This window comes from Lissotriton helveticus, chromosome 3_1 (genome assembly GCF_964261635.1).
Source record: "Lissotriton helveticus chromosome 3_1, aLisHel1.1, whole genome shotgun sequence".
Lineage (NCBI taxonomy): Eukaryota > Metazoa > Chordata > Amphibia > Caudata > Salamandridae > Lissotriton > Lissotriton helveticus.
In genome coordinates, this window is record NC_136061.1 from 1237045433 (window position 1) to 1237071811 (window position 26379).

Genomic DNA, 26379 nt, shown 5'->3' on the forward strand with positions numbered 1-26379 from the left:
GGCTTCAACAGGAAGCCAGGCAACCTTTGTTGGGACGGGGGCGGGGCCGGACACGCGACCGGAGCTTCCCAGGAGGCAGGCTGCAGTGGCTGGCGCATGGCTCCGGTGCAGAGAGAGGAGAGCCCTGCGTGCAGCCGGCGTCCGCCCGGGAAGCCAAGGAGCGGAGTGCCGGTGTCCCTGTGCCCGTTGACGTCGGAAGAGTCCTGCGGAGTAGAAGTCCCGGTGAGTGGGGCTGCAGCGTGTGTATGTGTGTGTGTGCGCGCGCCTGTGTGTGCGTGCGTGCATGCAGAGGGGTGGGGGCTGGATGTGTCCGGTGAGTGGGGCTCCGTGCTTGCGTGTCTGTGTGTATGCAGAGGGGTGGGTGGGGGGCGGCAGCGTGTGTGTGTGAGCGCCCGCCTGTGTGTATGCGTGCATGCAGAGGGGTGGGGGCTGGCTGTGAGTTACTCTGCGCAAGCGCGGCTCAGACGCGCGCTCCCGCGGTCAAAACTGAGACTGCAAAAGCGCGCGTCTGAGTCGTGTCCACTCTCCTGAATACGGGTCACATTAGGTCTGTAGCAGACACTCTCAATGCTCACGCATTGAGAGTACGTCTGCTCGACCTAAAAAGGAAAGTGCCTCCCCCAAAGACGTGCCGTGTACGTGAAAATAGCAGTCCTTTTTTAGTTTTGGTAGACGTGTTTTGACGCTTGTTTCGATGGTGAATTGAAGTACGGGCTGCTGGTGAAAGACAGGAAGGTGTCAGGTAAGAAATTAATCTTTATCGTTTGTGCTTAAAGGACGTTAAAATGCGTGGTATAATCCTTCGTTGCAAATTCCAGCGTGGTAAAGCCACTTGCGAACTAAAATTCGCGTGGTAATGCCATGCGTGGAACTTGTAATCGTGGTAATATCATATATTCGTGGGAAAGTAAGTGGTAGGAGGTCTGTTGCTCCCTGCAGATTCCAGGACTGTCCATTACAGAAATGTCAGGAAAATTTATATTTTTACTCAAAGCTTGAGGTTTGCCATTGCTTCTGGGTAAGAAAACCTGGTGATGGCCACACAAGTCACCACAGCCTGGATATTCCTGGGCACCTAGTTTTTAAAAATGTACAGGTTTGCTAGGTTTCCCTTTGTGGCGGCTGAGCTAGGGCTCAAAATCCACAGGTAACCACAATACAAAAAAGGGTCAGTTTTCAGTGGAAACATGTTATGTGTCCATGTTGCCTTCTGGGCCCTTTCCTAGGCACTAGCCCTACCCACGTGAGGTACCAATGTGAGGAAAATTTGTTTTTATTCAGACTTTGAACTGTGAAAGGGCTTCTGGGTTGGAAACCCAGGTGGGAGCCATACAAGCCACCCCACCATGGATTCCCATAGCTATCGAGGTTTAAAAATTTTTACAGGTTTGCTGGGTCACTCTAGGTGCTGACTTACCTAGGGCCCAAAATCCCCAAATTGTCATTTTTGTTCAAAAAGGATCACTTTTCAGTGAAAAAAATGTGATGTGTCCATGTTGCGTTTTGGGTGCTTTGCTCTCGCATGCACTAGGCCTACACACACAAGTAAGGTACCATTTCCATCAGATGACTGGGAGAAATAGTGGGTTGTAGGAAATGTGCTGCTCCCTGCAGATTCCAAGATTTTTTATTGCATAAATATGAGGAAAATGTGTTCCTTTAGTCAAAGTTTGAGGTTTCAGGGGCTTCTTTATAACAAAACCTGGAGAGAGCCACACACGTCACCACACCCTGGATTTCCGCAGGTGTCTAGTTTTCAAAAAGGGGCAGGTTTGCTGGATTTCTCAAGGTGCTTGCTGAACTAGGGCACAAAATCCCCAGCTAACCACTGTGTGAAATAAAATGGCCAGTTTTCAGAGGAAAAATGTGATGTGTCCATGTTGCGTTTTGGCGCCTTTCCTATCGCGGGCACTAACACCACCCACACAAGTGAAATACCATTTTTATCAGGAGGCTTCGGGAAATGCTGGGTAGTAGGAAATATGGGACTCCCCACAGATTCCAAAAGCGTTCCTCAAAGAAATGTGAGGACAATCTGTGTTTTTAGTCCGCATGTGAGGGTTACAAGGGCTTCTGGATAGAACCACCTGGTGATAACAACACAAGTCACCCCACCCTGGATTTACCTAGAGGTCTAGTTTTCAAAATTGTACAGGTCTTCTTGGTTTCCCTTGGTGCTGGCTGAGTTAGTGCCCAAAATCCACAGCTACCCACATTGAAAAAAGGGTCAATTTTCAGTGAAAAAAATGTGATGTCCATGTTGTGCTTTAGAACTTTTCCTGTCACAGGCACTAGACCTACCGTACTGTTTTTATCAGAAGACATGTGGAAATACAGAATAGTATAACATTTATTATTTACAATTACATTTCCCTGCATTTGTGCAATGCAAATGTAATCCAGTGTATAAGAAAGAAAACATTTTAAAAGATGCCCTTTGGATCACGTTAGTGTGAATTCAGAGATGTACAAATAACCACTGGTCCTAAACTTTGAATCTAGTGTCTATTTCACAAATACATAGGTTTCCTCTACACCCATTTTTTTGTCTTTATATTTTATCATATGAATTGCTTTATAGCAGTACACAATGAAAAAACATTGCAAGGTGCGGTTCAGTTGTTGACTCTGGGTAACTCAGGTTCTCAGAAAACATACAAACCCTATATATCCCTGCAACCTGAAGGGTCTATTGGATATAATGGTATATTGCATTTGCAATTCAGCGAATATGGCTAGAATTTACGAATTAAAACGTCATCACAAATGGCTATTTTTTACTATTAATTTTTATGTCTTTTTTTCTTTCAACAGTTAGTTTCTTGTAGAAAACCTTGACGTATTTACACAATGACCCTTTCCTGGCCTCATAATGCTGTCTACTTCTCAGCAATCTATAGCTTTCCATGATAACCCATGGGTATGACCCTGATATCTACCACAAACTGAAGTAGGTTTATAGCAAAAAAAAAATGCAAAAAACGGGCTATCTTTTTGAAAAATGTTACAAGTGTGGGAAAAATGTGTTGTTTTTATTCAGAATTGCATATTCCTCAAAGCCAGAGAAATTGTGACCTTAGCACAACAAACCTTTTGTTGATGCCATTTTTAGCTAAAGAAATAGACACTTTTTTGCAAAGCACTTTGTTCCTGTTTCCCAAACAACCCAAAATGTAGCTATATTTTGGCTACTTGTTCAGTCCCCTCCCAGGGAACCATAGGTAGTTTGGAATTCCCTGGACAATGGAAAAAAACCCACAAATGTAGCGTAGATACCTCATGTGTAAAAATTGTATGGGGGCTTAAGTGTGAACTCCCCAAATAGCTAAAGAAAAAAGGGCTAAGCTGTCCACTGGTAAAGGATCAGCAGCAAAGTGGTTAAAATGTTATGATGGGTAACTGAGAAATTGCGGATTAAGCTGCCTTTGAGGAGTCCTGGTGACCATGTTCCTTGTTAAGTATTTTTTATTCCACATAATTTACTAATTGGCGTTAGCACTTTTTTAGAAAGATTTGGAACATTTGAGCATCATCTGTTGCTTAGATTTAATTATTTATTGATTGGCTGACACTGCAAATATATTTCTCAATGTTTGGAGAAATTTGGATTTTTGTTAGGGACTGACAACTTGTTATTTTTTTAAATGCGTTTCATTTCAATATTTGTATTATTATAGGTCAAACTAAACACAAAACAGCGTTGTAAGGGAATAAAAAAACGGTAGTCTATAATATGCTGCTATTTTGTAGCATATTTACACAGTGGAGGTTGAACATGATTGTAAATTGGGAAATGAAGTGCAGTGTGGGCAGTGTGCTTTACTTTTTGGTGACAGGGTTCTGCACTTGCAAAATTTATTTTCACACCCTGGAGAGGATTTATTGGAAGATGCTTGCGTCAAGAATGGTCGGCAAGTTTGGGCTTGTAAAGTGTGCTGATTATTGTTCTTAGAGCAGCATTGCCATTATGAAAGTGATTTTACTAGCACAAAAAGAAAGAATATATGTTGTGTTGATCATCCATTTAACCTATTATTTGTTTAGGGATGGTGATATACCTCCAATTGAAGTTAGCATTGTGAATTGTGGAAAACAGTTCACATGAAGACCACTCTTCTATTTAATAGTATTGAAACTGGTAAACTTGCAATGACAAAGCTTGCACGTTTATTATTATCATTATTATGTTTATTTTTTATAATAAATATTATTATTGTTAGTATTCACATTGTTACTGTAATTATTATTAATAACAACACGAATACTGGTGATAATAATAATCAGAAGAAGAATGTTTTTGTCATATACTTTACGAAAACATTGCAACTGGAGTCCGTCTTTCCAAAGAAGTCGCTGCAGTCCGTGTGGGGCATGGCTTATGACAGATCCGCTTCTTCAAACACGGGAGGATAGGGAAGAATGCTCTGTACGCTGCAGGCAAGTACCATGTTTGTATTCCGTCTCCGAGCTGCTGTGTTCCCCAAGCGCCTCTTGGTGCACAAGCAGTGCCCAGAAGAGACGTCATGTCGTAATACTACGCCTCGTGTGGACCCCAGTCACGTCACGTACAGTCAGTTCTCTTCCTGGTTGGGGGTCTGGCATCCTTCCTTCCCACCTCACGGCCACAGGTGCTCCTGAGGGGATGGCGCAGCTCTTCACACCTCTCTCAGTCTTAGAACGCCTCTTCACTATCCCCTTCCGACCCCGGCCGAATAGTGCTTCGTGAAAGCCCTGCTCACTGTACACATTCAGTACTAAGGAGTTAATTATCAGTTAATAGTGCTTAACAACAGGTACACATTTCACTCTATTTAAACCCTCCAACCTCTCACGTCAGAATGCCCTGGGTCTGCACAATGCACGGACAGAAAGACAGAGCCAGCGCGCGATGTTTCAAAAATATGAGCACGTAGCCAATGGATTTAAGGATTGTGTGCATATTTTATATAGCGCGAACTCCACCCGAAAGTATTAGAGCGCTTTACACGAGCACCGTATTTACATTACACATTCAGGCACGCGGAGATTACGTGATTTGCCCAGAATCACAGGATGTGAACGCGACCCCGAGGCTCGAACCCTGGTTTCCAGCGCCAGCGTCGGGCGTTTATGGCGATGGACGGTGTCCGGTCCCGTCGTGAATAGACTCACCTGCGGGCGGCAGTCCAGACAGAGGGGATATCGTTGGGGGGATATCGTTAGGGGTCTCTCGCTCTTTCCCAGCCCATCCCTGGCCCCTGAGATGGCTGACTCGCCTCCTCGGAGTAACGCTGCGCGCACTTTTTACTGCGCGACCCAAATGCGCATGAGCACCACAGGCAGCAGACCCCCCCACAACTGACTAAAAGCACAGCGCGCAGACGCGGAGGAGGTGACATCTGCGCGCTGCCTGCGTCTAGGGGGTCACTCATTATCAATGATCACTTGGTGAGGTGTTTTTCTAAATAAATGATAATGATTCCGGTATAGTGGGCTGCCTGCTGCTGCTAAATTAAATTGAAATCGGCCGTCGGGTCACTGCTCGCGTCACGTCACGGAGGGTTGTTCTTAATGCATTGTTATGTTTAACTTTACTTTCTGACACGGCCAAATCGGCCTCTAGCAGCAGAACCGGCCCCCTATCATAAAACCGGCCCCCACCCCATCCAGCCTACGGGGGGGGGGGGGTTGCCCGGTGCCCGGAGTTGTCAGTCGGCCCTGGCTTCGTCCTTAATTCAAGGCGCCGTACTCAAACCAATATTTCCTGCTTTGTTAACCTCGACTGCTATATGACTGATTGGTTAAAAGATCTGTGGTAGTATATGTATATATTTACTGTACTTCTAAGAAACACTAAGTGCAGAACAGCAGCAGGGACCGTACCTTTACAAAGTTCTTCTGGACGAGGAAACTCAATAACGTAAAGCCCACCAGCAGCACGACCAGCACCTTCGCATACTTCATGCTTCCCGTGGATCGAAGTTCACTGTCCAACTGGCGAGGGGGAGGGGGAAGTCGGGGCGGCACCCGTCATTTACAATAATAAACTATTCCCAGTCTGGCGCGAGGTGTGCAAGCTCAGGTGCAGCCAGAAAACTGCAGTGCTGTAAAAAAAAAACACTCCCAGTATTGGGTGTGTTACTTGCTGTATATTTTGGATGACAGAGGGAGTCCTGCTGTGAATGGACACGTAATGAAATGGCGTCGAACAATTATTCTAAGGTGCAGCTTTCAGCTCCCATACTCAGTTGTGGAGGAGAGTTGAAGATACACTGTCATTGCGGTGCTTTTCACGTACTCCGGCTTCACCTGTAAGTAACCAGTACCGCAGAAGTATAAAATGCTGCACTAGGCAAGGTTCCCTGACAGTGCTTAATTTGAGCAGGTGGTTGCAACAGTTGTCCAGCAGAACTTATGTTTGGGGATCGGCACTCGTTTTTTCCTTATCATACTTTGACCCGGGCCTGAACAAGGGAGAGAGAAAAACACAAATGGGGAGGAAAAAGGAAGAAAAACTGTGACAAAATAGCCAGAATGATAAGAATCTGAGGGGAATAAGGTGGAATCAAAACTAAGCAGCGATGGCATTCGATACCTCAGAAGTTGAATAGTGATGGCAAGGCCTGACGAGCAAAACTTTGTACAGCTTTGCATATGCGTTTACATGTTAAGCGCTACCAGGCCTGGTTTTGTAATGATGACTCCTCAAGATAGATATATGAAGAAATGGGTTTATGATAGAAGTACTGCTCTACAATAAGGGACCCCTGGAGCAACTGACTGATTACAGAATGTCAGCGAGAGAACACTCTTCTCCTGCTCCATGAGCTCACCACATTCTAAGCTGCAGGCTTAGTAGGTACACATTACCACACATCTCCCTTTGTATGAAAATAAAAGATGAAACCAAAGAAACAATAAAATAGGTGCATGCAGAACATTCCATAGAACTTCCTATAAAATGACTAGAGCAAAAGTATTACAACTGTTGAAACAAGTTAAACAGAAATGCAATAAATAAAACATTAAAATTACAGCACAATGAATCAATATTCAAAGTTGAAACACAGGATATCACCTCACTCTCTTTTTTTTTTAACAAAACAAAATCATTAAATTTTTTTGGTCTCATGGAAACACGGTTAGTCCTAAGTAGAAATGGTTTGTTTTTAGAATAGTTTTCAACTTTCTTAAATGCTGGACAATTGCAAGGAACTAAAGCTACACGAGTAATACCCCACCAGTTCCCATCAGAAAGTTTCACAGAATTTTTTCCCATTTAACAAATTTGAGCAGGTTTTTAAACTTCGAAAAACCTTTCCCAACTATGACGGGATTACTGACCCGAACCCAGTCCCCTATTTTCAATCTACAGGGTTTCGTTGGAAGAGAGATATTCTTGGCAACTCTTTTAAAATTAAATTCAGGGCTCGACAAATCGACAAATCCAACCGACTGCTCGCATTTGCGAGGTAAATTTTATGAGGTCGAGCTATTTTTAGGTCCTACTTGCCCTTTCTGGCGGGTAGGAAAACATACTAACTTTTGTCCTCCGTCTTTGAAAACGGAGCAAATATGACACGATAACAAGATTTAAAGGCCTTTTTATTGCTCACAAAGCAAATGAGCAATAAAGAGGCCTTTAAATCTTGTTATCTTGTCACATTTGCTCTGCTTTCAGAGAAGGAGGTCAAGAAGGTTACTGATAGGTCGAGGAGTTTTTTTTAAAGTACTAGACGTGCAGGACTAGTACCATTTTCAGATTTGTCGAGCCCTGAAATTAATTTGAGTTGGACTCAGCAGAATTGCACCAGCTATTGACATCTCCAGACTTTGGTAACATTTTTAAAACACAATTCAGTGCTCGCTTCTCTACCTCTCATTAGTTCAAATGGAGATTTGCCTGTAACTGAATGCGGGATAGTGCAATATGACCAAACTAGTTCTTGAATGGATTTTGCGACATTCATATTACTTTTGATGGAGGCTTGAATGCACTCAACTAATACCTTGTTGAAACGTTCAACTTTTCCATTACTCTGTGGGGATGATAGAGTGGTGTTCTTAAATGTTTGATGTTACAATTCTTTAAAAAGGAAGACATTTCTGAAGACACAAACTGAACTCCGTTATCAGTGAGTAACTCTTCAGGAAAACCTTCTCTGGAAAAAACTTTTTGAAAACATTCTGGTACTTTCTTGGTAGTGTGTTCTGGGACAGGCTCCACTTCAACCCACCTGGAAAGATGATCCACCATAACAATAAAGTATCTTAAATTGTAGGGTAAAATTTGACATGGAGCTAAAAAATCAACACCAATGCGTTGCCAAGCTTTCTTAGGACAAGGATTTACAGATTCTACTTCATGCTCAGTTATTAATACTTTATCACTTGATTTACATTTAATACAGTTCAAAACAAAGTAATCAATTTCTGAATCCATACGTGGCCACCAGAATTTTTCTCTTACCTTTCTTTTTGTCATAGAAGTACCTAAAAGACTACTATGTGCTAGATTTATTACCTGTTATCTAAGAGAGAAAGGTACAATTAGTTTGTCACCACAAGCTAATAAGTTGCTTTCTAAAGACAACTCATCACAAATTTTCCAAAATGGTTGTAAATTACTCTTCAATTGTGTTTCCTTAGGCCAACCAGATTTAACAAATGTAAGTACTTCATTAAGAATACAATCAGATTTTTTAAATTTTATTTATTTCACTTATAAAGCGCGCTATCACCTCGAGAGGCATCCTTGCGCTGGCAGACTTGAAAGAAAAAAAAAAAGGAGGGGGCAGCTGATAACAGGCTAAGGATTCGGAAAAAGCCAGGTTTTCAAATGCCTTCTAAAAGCAAGAAGGCCGGTGACCTGCCTGAGTTCAGTGGGAAGAGAGTTCCAGAGCTTGGCCACACTGAACGATCTACCTCCTGCTCTGGATCTCCTAAACCTCGGTACGGTCACCAACCTGGCCGAGAAGGAGCGTAGACTACGGGCCGGCACATGCCATGAAAACTCCCTTTGTAAGCAGGCAGGGCCTAACCCGTGGAGGGCTTTAAAGGTCAGACAGAGGGACTTAAATGTCACCCTCTGCCTCACTGGGAGCCAATGCAGCTGAGCCAGAGCCCCTGAGGAGGAAGATCTAGTTGGCCACCCCAGGGCTAATTTTGCAGCGGCGGACTGGAGTCTCTGGAGTCTGTCCATGAGATAGCCAGGGGACTCCAGCAGCAAGGCGTTGCAGTAGTCTAACCTACTTAGTACTGTGCAACGCACCACCTCTATCCGAGCAAGGGGCGGTAACAAGGGCAGGATTTTTCTCAGGAGGCGAATGATGGTCAAGCAGCCAGCTGCCACCTTTGAAACCTGCGCCTCCAGGGATAGATCACTATTGAACATCACACCAAGATTTCGTACTACCTTCACAGGCTGGACCAGTGGAGAAAAATCCCTTGGCCAGAAGTTGCTGGGTAGAAGAGAATGAACCATGGGCCTTGGACAAAATAACACCTCGGTCTTTCCTGTGTTAAATTGCAAAGAGTTTGCTTTCAACCATTCCGCTGTGGCTCGCAGGCAGTTGCGAAATTCCTCCAAAGAGGTAGATTCATTTCCCTCCAAGGAAAGAATCAACTGCGTGTCATCAGCGTAGTTAGCAATTTCAATCTTATATTGTTTGATGACCGCTATTAAGGGCTTCATATAGATGTTAAAAAGTATCGGACTAACTGCCGAGCTTGAGGGACACCGTGCGAGATGGTAGAGAAGGAGGACTGAAAGGGATGAAGGGACACAGCTTGTTCCCTACCCTGGAGGAAGGACTCAAACTACACAAGGGCACTCCCTGCCACCCCTACCTCTCAACCTGTCCAGCAAAATGCCATGGTTCACCGTATCGAAGGCGGCAGACAGGTCGAGCAGGATCAAAACCCCTGCCTGTGCCCTGTGTGCCCGCCAACGTAGCTCGTCCAGCACGGTCACAAGGGCCGTCTCGGTGCCATGAGCTGGGCGGAAGCCAAATTGAATATCCTCCAGGAACTTGTGCTGTTCAAGATGTCTGGAGAGGGTGCCTGCCACCACCCGCTCTACAATTTTTGCTGGATAGGGTAGGAGCGAGAAGAGCTGCAATCCAGTCATTTTCAGAAAAACTCGCATCCCCTATATAAGCAATGAAACATTCTTCTATTTCTGTTTCCCATTCTTGGTTTTCTGGTTCTTCAATGGGAAGTCTAGAGAGACAATCTGCACGTGAGTTTTTTCCTCCTGGTATGTATTCCAAAGTAAATAAAAACTCCAAAACTTTTGCAGCAAGTCTAGAGATTCTAGCTGTGGTGCATTTAATTTTCCTTCCGGACAGAATATTCACTAGAGGGCAATGGTCAGTTTTAAAAATGAAATGTCTTCCCCAAACATATACTTTAAACTTCTCTACACTCCAGGCACAGGCTAATAACTCCTCAATTACTGAATATTTACGTTCAGCAGATCTGAGGGTACGAGAAGCAAACCCGATGGTATACTCATGTCCATTTTCAGTTTGGGTGAGAACGGCACCTAAGCCATATTCACATGCATCAACTGTGATGACTGTGGGTCTGTCCTCACAAAACGGTTGCAAGGCAGGAGCACCAACAATTCTCTCTTCGATGACTTTGAAAAAATGATCACAAGATTCTGACCAATTGAACTCAGCATTTTTCTTTAGGAGAGGTATGAAACATTCCGTTAGATTTGCAAAGTTCTTCAAGAATTTTGCGTAGAATTCACAGAGCCCCAAAAAGGAAAGTAACTGTTCTTTGTTCTTTTGGGCCAGTGCACCCAAAATACTTTTCACAAGACAAGGTTTGGGTTTTACACCTTTAGCTGAAAAAACATGACCCAAGTATTCTATTTCTCTAGATTTAAAAATACATTTGTCACTGTTTACCTGACAGATGTTCTGTTAATGTTATCAATAAAAACAATAAAAAAAATACATTTGTCTTTTCTCAGTGTAGCCCCTCTGGATTCAAGTACACTTAGCACTTTGTTCACAACAACGTTATGCTCATGTTCATTTTCTGTAAATGCTAAAATGTCAGCTTGAAACACTGCTACTTGAGGTATATCATGGAACATTCCAGACATTAACCTTTGAAAAACTGCTGCGGCAGAAGCGATACTGAAAGTCATCCTGCAAATCTGAAAGGTTCCATCTGGAGTGACAAAGGCTGTTAGATGACGAGAAGATTGGTCTAGGACAACCTGATGATAGGCTGACATAAGATCTAATTTTGTGAACCAATAGGAGTGACCAATCTTGGTGATAAGGTCCTCTATCCTTTGGAGAGGAAAATTACCAACCTAAATTGCTTCGTTGACACTCCTCAAGATAGATATCTGAAGAAATGGGTTTATTGATAGAAGTACGACTGTACAATAAGGGGCCCCTGGAGCAACTGACTGATTACAGAATGTCAGTGAGAGAACACTCTTCTCCTGCTCCATGAGCACACCACATTCTAAGCTGCAGGCTTAGTAGGTACACATTACCACAACTGGTCTATCTACGAGCTTACCCGCCACACATAATGGCCTCCAGCTTTCCCCTGCAAACCTTTATGGATACATTTGTGCTTCATTTTCATATTGAGCTGACAAAAAGATTGCCTAGGACATAGAGGTGGGCGAGCCAACAAATTAAAAGGGAGAGCGGGCCGGAGCCGAGCCAAAGGTTTGACCATGCCGAGCACAGTCCTGGAAATGTTTGCTATCAGGGGCGTAACACAGGCCCCCGGCAGCCCCCACGCTCCAGGGGTCCCCTCACTCAGCGGAGCCAGCAAGCCTCTTTTCTTCATTAATTAAATGGTGCGTGTGCACGCACCATTTAATTAATGAAGACAAGAGGCTTGCTGGCTCTGCTGAGTGACGGGGCCCCTATAGCGCCACGATTTCTTCTGGCCTCTGAGCTGAGGCTCTCCTCTTCATTCGTTAACTGGTGCGCGTCGCGCAGATATCTCTGCGTCTGCGTGCCGTGCGGCATTCAGGGTGGGGCTGGTGACTATTGTCAGTAATGCGCATTGGGCAGAGCAATTAAAAGTGCGCGTGACCAGTGAGGTGAGGGCGGCATCCCTGGGAGACTACTAGAAGGACCGTGCAGCGCCGGCCATAATTCAATTATTACCTGCCCCTGCCTGCCTTGCTCCGTCTTCTGCTGCCCGCTCGCGCCTGCCACTCTTAAGCTGCAGGTGCAGGCCAGGCCTTCTGCACTCCTGTGGTGCCAGGTTTCCCTTCGATTTCCTGCTGCTCTCTGGGCGCTTGTGATGGGGGAGTGAAACAGGTCTGAATGGAGCTGGAAAAGCCAAGCTCCGCGCCGTTTGTTGTTATGTTGAACTTGGAAAGGAGCACATTCACACCTGATTCTCAGCCACAGTCTGACAACAGAGGCTGATAAAAGAGCCTCTTACCCGCAGCTCAACAGGATTATGGGAAGGGCTGCCTCAAAGGACTGGGCACTGAAGGGTTTCTTATTTTAGGAGGAAGAAAAGTCGCAGCAATGTTATATGCAACTTCTTATCCACAGTCAGATATTACCTACAGCTGAGAAGTAGGTAAAGTCCAGAATCTGCTAAAGCACCTACAGTGCACAAATGCATGTGATGCATCCAACATCTTTTTATTACTGTGCCGTGCAACATCATCCATATGTCACACCTTTTCCGGCTAATTTGATTTTCTAATTTTCTTCCCATTCAGTCACATGATGGCTTTGGGTACAGAGACTTGTGCTTAACTGCCTGTCCATGTTTTCGGATTTAGTTATAACTTTGTCTTTATTTTCCAATAGAAATACTTATTTACTCACTGAGTCGAACTTTGTTATATTTGCAAATTCTATACACCCTTCTTAGTTCTCATTTTGGGTTTTACTTTTACCTTTATTTTCCCTTTGTCAAAGGATTTGGAGATTCGTAGTGCCTTGGAATTTCAGTTGCTAACCTCATCTGCATTGCCAGACGATGCAAGGCGATGCGCCTCATGTATAGTTTTAGTAGTGCATGCGCCTCATGCTTAGCTTCAGTACCGAGGGCCTTATTTCTCGTTAGTGAGGTAACCTAAAACGACACAGTGATGGTTATGCTGCGTGTAGTCTATGGCTTAAAGCTCAAAGTACTGACGCAAATCGATGAAACTCAATAGACTATTCATCTACTTAGTGCAAGTCATATTTGCCCAATATTGGATCTGCTTCTCTGAATGTACTGCACACTGGCCCACCCTGTGTTTATATAAAAAAAGTACACTAAACTTTTTGCCTGTTATTTAACACTTGCCCAAGACATACGGTCTTTAAAGTGAGTAGTGTTTGTAATTGAAATCCCACTTCTAAATTCCACTAGGGATTTTAGTGATTGATGATTGGTTCCTAAAACAAGCATATACAATGTTTTGAGAAGGAAAGTACAGGCTACTGCTTAAGTATCTGTGCTCAATGTGATGTCTTTCACTCACCTCATCAAGCACCGCCCACTCCTTGGCAGGTTAGTCACCTTTCACCCACCTCATTATGGAGATTGCTTCTCGAGTGATGCACAGTGTAGTATCCCTTTTAATGTGTATCATAGAATTGCATCATAGGAATTATTATGCTCTGATCTGTGTTCTACATTCTGTATGTGGGAGTTGCTCAGATCTCCTGGCATTCCCAACTTGGTGGGTGTATAAGCTGTTTCCTCTTCTGAATAAACTTCTCCTACTTCAAGACTGTGTATCCAATTACTTCATAAATTGGCGACGATCGGGATACCAAGAAAAAGGACTCACTCTTTGAAGGAAGGAAATATTAAAATAAAAAAATAATCGAGGAACAGCGTTCACGCATTTCAAAAGGTATTTTTTTAAAACTATTTCGCTTATGTGTAAAACGATCGCACCAGCGGCAGTAATTAATTCTGTGCTTTGATCGCACCTGCGGCAGTGTATAGCGATAATTTTTTCCATGGCTTTTAATTAACTTTGTCATCACCATCTTCATTTAACATGCTTCTGCATAGTTCATTGAGACATATTTACTTTCACAAGATCAGCCTTAGCCTGTACACTATGTCGTGTGAAGCATAACAATGAAAATCCTGACCAAATTGTCAAAGAAAGTGAAAAGCCTTTGATTAATATCTTTGGATGATATGTATGTTTTTGAATCTAACCTGAAGTTCCGTGGCGTTTTGGTGAACGAGCCCCAGAGTTCGCGCTGACGTCTGTGCCTCAGTATTCTCCTTCACGGCTGAGAGTGTTCTCTATGTCAACATTCTACACGACGCTCATCTAAGCGTCTACAGCGTCACACAGAGGTCAAAGCGTGACTTACTTCGACGTAACGTAGCGGCCATTTTGTGAATACATTTTTTTTCCTTCCTTATTTGCGAGAATGCTGCATTACGCTAAGGATGACTATTAATTACATTTCCCTTTTGACAGCGCACAACGAACGTCCGCATCTTATAAACTGCTACACAATTATTTCTCTTCCATCGGACTGTCTACATGATACTCCATTGAAGAAACGGTATTGACTACGGTGACTACGTTTATTTTGTTAGTTCATTGTTTTACTGCTATTCTGTAGTACAAATTTGAGTGTTTAAGTTTCCTATTATTTATTGGAGATGTCAAATAATATTGCTTCTCCTTCGCATTTTTTACCTACTGCTGGGGATCCTAAAGTAGAATGGGACTTGTGGTATCCCACATTTCTAGCCTATGTGGATGTGGTAGAAGAAGATGGGTGTTCTCCCAAAAGAAAGTTGGCACTATTAAAAAATTGTCTGGGAGGTGCAGGTCTTAAGGAGTTAGAAAATTTACCTCCTATTGAGGGTGCTGGTGATTTTAACATTTTCGAAGTCGTAGTAAAACAATTAGCTTCTAGGTTTGGAAGGAAAATTAATACAGTAATGGAGAGATTTAAGTTCTATTCTAGGGCACAGAAAAATGATGAGTCCATTGAGAACTATGTGGCTGCGTTACGAACTTTAGCAGGTTCTTGTGCTTTTGAAACAATTAATTTCGAACAGGTGTTAAGAGATCAAATTATGATGAAGACCAAGAGTAAAAAGATACAAGAATGTTTATGGATGGGAACTGAATCATCTCTCAATGCTGTATTAAATATAGCTAAAGGTATTGAACAATCTGAACTTTTTGTTAACGAAATTAGAGGCCAAGATTTTAAAAATAAGGTAATAATTCCAGAGGTTGCTTTGGTAAAGGATGTCCATATTCAAAAAAAGTTTCCTTTCACTCAAACTAAAAAGGAGTATTTTGGAAAGGACAACAAATTCACGGGCAAGAAATCCCAAGTGATTTGTTACAGGAAACGATCATGTTGGTAATTACAGAGGTTGTCCAGCATGGAATAAAATTTGTATAAAATGCAAAAAACCAGGCCATTTTAGTAAAATGTGTAGGTCTCCACAAAAAGTAAATTTACTAACTGATTCAGAATATGAAAATTGCGAGGAGATTCAGGAAATGAATACTTTATTATGCGTTGGCGACACTAAATGCAAAGGTTTTCCCAAAGATATAATATCGATAAATGGTGTAGAAATTTCTATGCTCATAGACTCATGTGCCTGGTACAGTATAATTGGCAAAGACATCTTTAACAAGTACTGGGATTCTTCAGATTTACTTCCATCAGATGTTCGACCGGGAGGTTATACTGGTCAGAAAATTGATTTAGTTGGCTTTATGTGGGCGGACATTATGTTCAAACATAGGAACATTAAAGGAAAAATGTATGTTGCATCCAAGGGAGCCTCTATCCTAAGTTGGCCACACCAACACGAATTAGGAATTAAACTCTAGCATACCGAGACAAATTGAAAACTATTTTGTTGGATTTAGTGACCACTTTACCACCTTCTACCCTAATAGCTTTACTGAACACTTCTGTAACTCTACAAGGATCAGACCATTTGTTCCATCTGGAACCTGAAGTTCTTCCAAATTTGACTCTCACCAGGTCACCAATTTTAATCCCAGATCTGCGATCTGGTTCTGTACTGATGCAAAAGAATATGGGTGAGGAATATGTAGTTTCTTATGCATCTCGGACTCTTCGTGGTGCAGAGTTCAATTACTCCACCATTGAGAAGGAACTTTTAGCTTGCACTTGGGCGGTCGAACATTTTCGGCAGTTTCTTTGGGGAACGAAATTCCGTTTGCGAACCGACCATAAGCCTTTGATAAACATGTTAGCTGCTGGTGGGGGTCGTACTTTAACAGCACGTCTAGCATGTTTAGCGGCAAAACTACAAGAATTTCAATGTATAGTAGAATATGTGCCTGGCCGCTTAAATGTTCATGCAGATTGCATGTCTAGATTACCTTGTGTGGTTTCAGAAGTTATTGCCAATATTCCTCGGGATATTGATGTGGTTTTAACTATTGATGATGTTAATGATGTAAAGTATAATGCGTCATGCAGTGTTATCTCAGAAACTATTTGGAGAGACGCCATGTGGAAGGATGCTTGTTTGTTCAATGTAGTAGATTTTTTGAAACATGGGTGGCCTGAAGAAAGAAAACTTTCTGGTGATGTTTTGGCTTTTAGTAAAATAAATTAGGAACTGATGTTTGATCAGGGTTTTGTAACTAGGGGAGATAAGATAGTTCCTCCTTGTGATTTGAGAGAGAAAATCATTTCCATGGCACATGAGGGCCATATGGGCATGTCTAACACTATAAGAAGAATCCGTGAATTCTACTGGTGGCCTGGTATCGATAGGATGGTTGACAAATGGGTCAGTTCTTGTTCTCCTTGTGCCAACAGTGATAAGTCAGTTAAAGCTTTGGCTGCAAAAATGGATATTTCCCCTATTGAGTATGCTATGTGTCCTTGGAAGAAACTTGGAATTGATATTGTTGGTCCTCTTGATTTATCTGATAATAAGTCTGTTTTCATCTTGGTATTGATTGATTACTTTTCTAAATGGCCAATCGATGAAACTCAATAGAATATTCATCTACTTAGTGCAAGTCATATTTGCCCAATATTGGATCTGCTTCTCTGAATGTACTGCACACTGGCCCACCCTGTGTTTATATAAAAAAAGTACACTAAACTTTTTGCCTGTTATTTAACACTTGCCCAAGACATACGGTCTTTAAAGTGAGTAGTGTTTGTAATTGAAATCCCACTTCTAAATTCCACTAGGGATTTTAGTGATTGATGATTGGTTCCTAAAACAAGCATATACAATGTTTTGAGAAGGAAAGTACAGGCTACTGCTTAAGTATCTGTGCTCAATGTGATGTCTTTCACTCACCTCATCAAGCACTGCCCACTCCTTGGCAGGTTAGTCACCTTTCACCCACCTCATTATGGAGATTGCTTCTCGAGTGATGCACAGTGTAGTATCCCTTTTAATGTGTATCATAGAATTGCATCATAGGAATTATTATGCTCTGATCTGTGTTCTACATTCTGTATGTGGGAGTTGCTCAGATCTCCTGGCATTCCCAACTTGGTGGTTGTGTAAGCTGTTTCCTCTTCTGAATAAACTTCTCCTACTTCAAGACTGTGTATCCAATTACTTCATAAATTGGCGACGATCGGGATACCAAGAAAAAGGACTCACTCTTTGAAAGAAGGAAATATTTAAAAAAAATAAATAAATAATAATCGAGGAACAGCGTTCACGCATTTCAAAAGGTATTTTTTTAAAACTATTTCGCTTATGTGTAAAACGATCGCACCAGCGGCAGTAATTAATTCTGTGCTTTGATCGCACCTGCGGCAGTGTATAGCGATAATTTTTTCCATGGCTTTTAATTAACTTTGTCATCACCATCTTCATTTAACATGCTTCTGCATATTTCATTTTGACATATTTACTTTCACAAGATCAGCCTTAGCCTGTACACTATGTCGTGTGAAGCGTAACAAGGAAAATCCTGACCAAATTGTCAAAGAAAGTGAAAAGCCTTTGATTAATATCTTTGGATGATATGTATGTTTTTGAATCTGACCTGAAGTTCCGTGGCGTTTTGGTGAACGAGCCCCAGAGTTCGCGCTGACGTCTGTGCCTCAGTATTCTCCTTCACGGCTGAGAGTGTTCTCTATGTCAACATTCTACACGACGCTCATCTAAGCGTCTACAGCGTCACACAGAGGTCAAAGTGTGACTTACTTCGACGTAACGTAGCGGCCATTTTGTGAATACATTTTTTTTCCTTCCTTATTTGCGAGAATGCTGCATTACGCTAAGGATGACTATTAACCCCTTCGATGCTGATGACGGAACGGTTCCGTCATGAGCGTCGGTTGAGCTGTGCTGATGACGGAACCGTTCCGTCATGACTCCGCCCGCGCAAGGCGGAGTCAGCATGGGCGGGGAATTCGCGCCGCACGCATGCGGTTAATTACATTTCCCTTTTGACAGCGCACAACGAACGTCCGCATCTAATAAACTGCTACACAATTATTTCTCTTCCATCGGACTGTCTACATGATACTCCATTGAAGAAACGGTATTGACTACGGTGACTACGTTTATTTTGTTAGTTCATTGTTTTACTGCTATTCTGTAGTACAAATTTGAGTGTTTAAGTTTCCTAATATTTATTGGAGATGTCAAATAATATTGCTTCTCCATCGCATTTTTTACCTACTGCTGGGGATCCTAAAGTAGAATGGGACTTGTGGTATCCCACATTTCTAGCCTATGTGGATGTGGTAGAAGAAGATGGGTGTTCTCCCAAAAGAAAGTTGGCACTATTAAAAAATGGTCTGGGAGGTGCAGGTCTTAAGGAGTTAGAAAATTTACCTCCTATTGAGGGTGCTGGTGATTTTAACATTTTCGAAGTCGTAGTAAAACAATTAGCTTCTAGGTTTGGAAGGAAAATTAATACAGTAATGGAGAGATTTAAGTTCTATTCTAGGGCACAGAAAAATGTTGAGTCCATTGAGAACTATGTGGCTGCGTTACGAACTTTAGCAGGTTCTTGTGCTTTTGAAACAATTAATTTCGAACAGGTGTTAAGAGATCAAATTATGATGAAGACCAAGAGTAAAAAGATACAAGAACGTTTATGGATGGGAACTGAATCATCTCTCAATGCTGTATTAAATATAGCTAAAGGTATTGAACAATCTGAACTTTTTGTTAACGAAATTAGAGGCCAAGATGTTAAAAATAAGGTAATAATTCCAGAGGTTGCTTTGGTAAAGGATGTCCATATTCAAAAAAAGTTTCCTTTCACTCAAACTAAAAAGGAGTATTTTGGAAAGGACAACAAATTCACGGGCAAGAAATCCCAAGTGATTTGTTACAGGAAACGATCATGTTGGTAATTACAGAGGTTGTCCAGCATGGAATTAAATTTGTATAAAATGCAAAAAACCAGGCCATTTTAGTAAAATATGTAGGTCTCCACAAAAAGTAAATTTACTAACTGATTCAGAATATGAAAATTGCGAGGAGATTCAGGAAATGAATACTTTATTATGCGTTGGCGACTCTAAATGCAAAGGTTTTCCCAAAGATATAATATCGATAAATGGTGTAGAAATTTCTATGCTCATAGACTCATGTGCCTGGTACAGTATAATTGGCAAAGACATCTGTAACAAGTACTGGGATTCTTCAGATTTACTTCCATCAGATGTTCGACCGGGAGGTTATACTGGTCAGAAAATTGATTTAGTTGGCTTTATGTGGGCGGACAATAAGTTCAAACATAGGAACATTAAAGGAAAAATGTATGTTGCATCCAAGGGAGCCTCTATCCTAAGTTGGCCACACCAACACGAATTAGGAATTAAACTCTAGCATACCGAGACAAATTGAAAACTATTTTGTTGGATTTAGTGACCACTTTACCACCTTCTACCCTAATAGCTTTACTGAACACTTCTGTAACTCTACAAGGATCAGACCATTTGTTCCATCTGGAACCTGAAGTTCTTCCAAATTTGACTCTCACCAGGTCACCAATTTTAATCCCAGATCTGCGATCTGGTTCTGTACTGATGCAAAAGAATATGGGTGAGGAATGTGTAGTTTCCTATGCATCTCGGACTCTTCGGGGTGCAGAGTTCAATTACTCCACCATTGAGAAGGAACTTTTAGCTTGCACTTGGGCGGTCGAACATTTTCGGCAGTTTCTTTGGGGAACGAAATTCCGTTTGCGAACCGACCATAAGCCTTTGATAAACATGTTAGCTGCTGGTGGGGGTCGTACTTTAACAGCACGTCTAGCATGTTTAGCGGCAAAACTACAAGAATTTCAATGTATAGTAGAATATGTGCCTGGCCGCTTAAATGTTCATGCAGATTGCATGTCTAGATTACCTTGTGTGGTTTCAGAAGTTATTGCCAATATTCCTCGGGATATTGATGTGGTTTTAACTATTGATGATGTTAATGATGTAAAGTATAATGCGTCATGCAGTGTTATCTCAGAAACTATTTGGAGAGACGCCATGTGGAAGGATGCTTGTTTGTCCAATGTAGTAGATTTTTTGAAACATGGGTGGCCTGAAGAAAGAAAACTTTCTGGTGATGTTTTGGCTTTTAGTAAAATAAATTAGGAACTGATGTTTGATCAGGGTTTTGTAACTAGGGGAGATAAGATAGTTCCTCCTTGTGATTTGAGAGAGAAAATCATTTCCATGGCACATGAGGGCCATATGGGCATGTCTAACACTAAAAGAAGAATCAGTGAATTCTACTGGTGGCCTGGTATCGATAGGATGGTTGACAAATGGGTCAGTTCTTGTTCTCCTTGTGCCAACAGTGATAAGTCAGTTAAAGCTTTGGCTGCAAAAATGGATATTTCCCCTATTGAGTATGCTATGTGTCCTTGGAAGAAACTTGGAATTGATATTGTTGGTCCTCTTGATTTATCTGATAATAAGTCTGTTTTCATCTTGGTATTGATTGATTACTTTTCTAAATGGCCAGAGTTGAAAGTAGTGGATAAAGTTTGGTCCTCTCAGGTAGTTGAATTTCTTGATGAGATATTTTGTAGGGAGGGGATTCCAGCTGAATTAGTATCGGATAATGGTCCACAATTTGTTAGTAGTGAGTTTTCTTCTTTCCTTGATAGGTGTGGTGTGGTACACAAAAGGGTGTCAAATTACAACCCACAGGCCAATGGTCAAACGGAGCGTTTCAATAGAGTTATTAAGGAATCCATTCAACTGGCTGTTAAAAGCAAGTTAGATTGGAAGAAAACTCTTCGAGCGTCTCTTCTATCATACCGCATTTCACCTAACTCAGTCACAGGCATATCCCCATTTGATCTGTTAAAAGGTAGGAAACCTGGTTCGAAGCTGTTACCTTGGTGGATGAAGTTGAAGATTCCTTGTGAACCTTGTGTTGATCCATCTAAGATTAGGGATAAGGTTTTGAAATATCAGGAAAAAATGAGGTGTCCCTCTGGTCGTATAAGTGATCGCAGATCTGGGATTAAAATTGGTGACCTGGTGAGAGTCAAATTTGGAAGAACTTCAGGTTCCAGATGGAACAAATGGTCTGATCCTTGTAGAGTTACAGAAGTGTTCAGTAAAGCTATTAGGGTAGAAGGTGGTAAAGTGTGGAACTTTCGTTGGGTTTCTTTGTGTAGAGCTTCTAATTTGACAATGAGTTCTCTGCCCCCTTCATCTGAGTCTGATAGTAATTCGTATCCAGCTCTTTTGGACACATTTGGGGGTGATGTACAAAGTTCTACTAGGAATAATGATGAATTATTTGCAAATGTATTGGACTCTTTTGGACAAGAGTCTTTGGAATCTGATATTATATGTGACAGTCTTACTCAACAATGTCATGCTAATGATTCCCACCAAAATGTGGGTAAGCTAAATATACAATCTACTGACGTTCCTTTAAGAAAAAGTTCTCGTGTCAAACATTCTCCTGTTAAGTTACGTGATTTTGTTCATTAATTTTTTTAATGTTTTTATTGTGGTTTTTTTTAAAAAGGGGGAAGGTGTGTAGTATCCCTTTTAATGTGTATCATAGAATTGCATCATAGGAATTATTATGCTCTGATCTGTGTTCTACATTCTGTATGTGGGAGTTGCTCAGATCTCCTGGCATTCCCAACTTGGTGGTTGTATAAGCTGTTTCCTCTTCTGAATAAACTTCTCCTACTTCAAGACTGTGTATCCAATTACTTCACACAGCCTCTTTAATCGTAGTGGTGAATTGCGATTCTCCTATTACCATGACTAGAGAATCTGGATTTCATTAAAGACACAGAGGCTGACAATATGCAATGTCTATTATTGCAGTCTCCAAGCAGCCGCATATGTCATAATACAAAGGTTCCATAAAGAACATTGAAACAAGGTAAATGGTATGGCATGACAACAATCTGCCTCTTTTAAAACAGGCGAAGAGAAAAGAGAAAGTTAAAAAAAGGTATCGGAATGAAAACTTGAAGGCTTCCAAAGAATCCAAATGGAGACGTGAAGAGGAAAGTAACCAAACAAGGATTCCGCACAAGGTATCCAAGGTTATGAAGAAGGGTTACCTGAAAAGAAAGAAAGTAATGAGAGTCTCTAGAGCAAAAATAGAACATTTCATGTATGAATGAATGTAAACAAATAATGAAGCATTACATAAGCATGAATGTAAACAGAAATCATAAATCATAAATCACCAAACACTAGAGAGTGGGATAGGTGGGATAATGTCAGCCTCCGTGTCTTTATTGAAATCCAGATTCTCTAGTCATGGTAATAGGAGAATCGCAATTTCATTACAAGAACGGAGGCTACATTATGCATATTGGTGGCTTTGTAATACAACATTAGACATATGTTCGATAGGTTTACAATAATGTCTAGCAAATGTACTAGCGCCGCTTTATGAATATCATCTAACTTACCTCCAGACCATAGAGATTTACTGGCCATAGCACCTCCAATAGAATGAGCTTGACATTTTGTCAAATTAATACCTGCCAAGTTCATGGCTGTCTTAACCTATCTAGTATTGGAAGTATAGGTTATAGCTCTATGAGGTTTAATAAAGGAAATAAGAAGTTGTTTCTCATCGAAAAGGACGTAAACTGGACATTTTTTGATCATATACTTTCATGCACTCGACTACGCAAAGTTTTGGGCAAGGGTCGAAACGTGGATAGAAGATAAAATCAGACATGGTTTTGGTTCTTCTGTAAACCTCGAATTTGACACCAAATATGTTATAAGACCTATTAGAGATCTCCAGGGCTTTGACGTCAGAGACTCTACGACAAGAACTAAGACAAAGAAGAGTTGCTAGTTTGATGGAGAGGAGTTTTCTATTCAGAAGGGAATTCTCAGGCCAGGAGTTGAAAGAATCTAGAATTAAGTTCACATCCCATAGGGTATCATATTTGGTGTTTGGGGGTCTCTTCAAACGAATGCTCTTCATTTCTCTGCAAACAATAACATTTTTACCCACAGTTTTCCATTGACAAGTGCATGACCAGCGGAGATAGCAGATCTATAGCAATTGATGGATCTATAACTTAAACCTTCATCAAACAATTCGACCAGAAAGTTTACCACATCAATGATAGGTGCCTGAAGGGAATCCAAATTCCTTTCCAGGCCCCAACGTACCCAGAATTTCCAAATGTTATTGTATCGGTAGTGGGTGCCTGGTGCCCAAGACTCTCTAAGGATAGTTGCAGCTGAAGACGAAAGTCCTGAGATTTCGTTAGATCGCCTGACACTTTCTAAGCAAGAAGGTTCAAACTCCCCGTTTGAGATAGGAGATGGGAATCTCCTTTTACGTCTGTAAGGAGATTCTCTAGAGAAGGAATTAGGAAGGGAATGTCGCATGCTAGTTCCAGAGTGGTGGGGAACCATGCTTGGGATGGCCAAAACAGAGTTATCAGGACCAGAGAGCACTCTTCTTGTCTCACTTTCTGTAAGACCCTCTGGATCATGGCAAAGGGAGGAAAGGCATATGCGTTGATTCCTGACCAAGGTTTAAGGAAGTCATTCACTGCTAGGGCGCTGGGATCCGGCATCCAGCTGAAATAATTCTCTAGTTGAGACGTGAGACGGCTCACAAAAAAGTCTATCTCAAAAGGACCCCAAATCTTGTTCAGGGAATTGAAGACAAATGGATTGAGTTTCCAATCGCTGTGATCCAATAGGAATCTGGAATTCCAATCAGCAGAGACGTTCGATTTCCCTGGAAAGTATTCCGCTCTGAGGGCAATTTTGTGTTCTAGACAGAACATCCAGAGTTTCCTGGCTAGATTGGAAAGATCGGCAGATTTGCTACCGCCCAAACGATTGATGTAAGCTACTGCAGACATATTGTCCATCTTTAAAATGGCCGACCTCCCCTGGAGGGAATGTTTGAATCTCATAAGAGCATAAAGGCCAGCCATAAGTTCCAGGAAATTGATGTGGTGAGATGATTCTTCCTGAGACCAGATCCCTCCTGTGTTCTGGTCCAAAAGGCATGCACCCCAACTGTGAAGGGAGGCATCGGATTCCAAAACAAAATCTGGTTCCAACTTCCAATTCTGGAAAAAAAGCTTGAGTCTGCCTCCCACCTTTAAGGGGATAGAAGGGGCAGGGGGGGATGAGCACTTACTTGGTGGATTGGAGTTGAATACCCCACGGGATCTCGATCCTCTTGAACCACATGTTCCTCTCCCACGCTGGGGATAGAAGGTGGATCCGTTGAATTGCTGGTATCCCCGACCAAAGCCGCGGTATCGTCGATAGGACCTCTAGTTAAATCGGCCGAAAGAAAGGCCCCTTCTCCCGGCCCTTCCAAAAAGGTTATTATTAAAGACTCTTTTCATATTCTGTTGGGCTTTGTATAGGGCTGTAAAGGTTGATACATATTTTCCAAGTGACTTTATTAATACTTCTCCGAAAAGAAGTCCTTTTTATTTTTTATTTTTTTTTATTTAAGAAGTTTTCTATAGCGCTAGCCAGACCCCAGGGTATCGGAGCGCTTTACAGTAGGTAAGGCACAGATAATCATCAGATATAGAATAAAGGGGAGACATATCCACAGAGGAGCGGAAAAATGAAAGAGCAACACATTGTAGTAAATGACAATTTTTTCTTCAAGGATCTTCAGAGTTTTAGAGCTGGAGCGGAGCTCGATCATTGTTAATTGCTCCCCACTATCCATTTCCAAAGGAGCGGTTGAGGAACAGGTTTTTGAGTTGGCGTTTGAATTCTACATAAGAGGGAATGGTTCTGATATGCGGGGGGATGGAATACCAGATTCTGGGAGCGCTTCCGGTGAAAGATCGGTCAGCAGTTTTTTTCTTTCTGGTCTTAGCTGGGATGAGTAGAAGGGAGTTTGAGCTTCTTAGGTTCCTGGACTGACCTGCTTTTATGAGTTTTTTTGCCAGGTAATCTGGTTTGCCGGTGTGAAGGGCTTTATGGGTGAGGCAAGCTGTTCTGAAGCTAATCCGCATTTCTGCTGGGAGCCATTTCAGTTCCTTGAGTGCGGGGGAGATATGATCATATTTCTTGATACCGGTGATCATTCTAGCAGCCGCATGTAGCATTGTTTTGATGGGAGCCACGTGTGATTTTGGAATTCCTGAGAGGACTGCGTTCCCATAGTCCAGTCTTGACAGAACCAGAGATTGGGTGGCCTGTTTGAGGTCATTGGGCGGAATGTAGGGTTTTAATTTGTTCAGTAGTCTTAGGCTAAGAAACGTGCTTTTGGCCGAATTCTTAATGTGCCTCGTCATATTCAGTTTTGGATCGAGAGTAATGCCTAGGGATTTGACAGAGTCCGCTAGAATCAGATTTCCATTAAGTGCATCAATGGCCTTTAACCACTCGGCCATTTGTGGGTTGTCTTCCTTATTTGAGATGAGGAGTGTCTCTGTTTTGTCAGGGTTAAGTTTTAAGTGATTGCTTGTAAGCCAACGTTGGTCATCTTTCAAGACATCATTGAGTCTTTGTATGTCTTTGAGAGAGGTTGTTTCCAGATAGATCTGGGTATCATCTGCATAGAGATGGAAGTGAATGTTGGCTTTTCTGAGTAGTTTGGAAAGAGGTTCCATGTAGATATTAAAGAGTTGCAGTGGAAGCACCGAGCCTTGAGGGACTCCCCTGTTGACTTGCTGGAGGTCGGAGGTAAAGTTTTTATTTTTTATTTTTTGTGTGCGGTTGTGGAGGAAGGAGGAGAACCATTTGAGGACTACCTCGCCAAGGCCGGCTCTTTCTTTGAGAGTCCTTATGAGGAGTTTGTGATCAACAGTATCAAATGCTGCCGAGAGGTCAAGGAGAATGAGGAGGCAGCCTTTTGGATTCGAAGATGGCTCCTTGTCGGCCATATCGGAAAGCTTGGGGTCAATCTTGTAGAGAATCAATCTACGCCTCTCAGCGTTAATGCTAGCATTAGCGTTGCCTAAGAGTATTATTGCCCTTTGAC

The 26379-nt window shown here is 42.0% G+C and overlaps 2 protein-coding genes across 4 annotated transcripts in view; one reads left to right on the plus strand and one right to left on the minus strand.

Annotated features, from left to right (window-relative positions):
• LOC144823402 (NXPE family member 1-like) overlaps window positions 1–6009 on the minus strand; it is a 455053-nt gene extending 449044 nt beyond the window's left edge. Inside the window, exon 1 of one of the 2 annotated variants that reach the window (XM_078681877.1) lies at window positions 5863–6009. In XM_078681877.1, the coding sequence (XP_078538003.1) occupies window positions 5863–5943 (81 nt within the window). In that variant the 5' untranslated portion in view covers window positions 5944–6009. The remainder of the gene's footprint in view (window positions 1–5862) is intronic. The other variant, XM_078681878.1, reaches the window with a different exon arrangement.
• Window positions 5259–26379, plus strand: part of LOC144823403 (ceramide kinase-like protein) — a 534328-nt gene continuing 513207 nt past the window's right edge. For both annotated transcript variants that reach the window (XM_078681879.1, XM_078681880.1), the window contains exon 1: window positions 5259–5427. The gene's annotated coding sequence lies outside the window, so the exon portion shown is untranslated. The remainder of the gene's footprint in view (window positions 5428–26379) is intronic.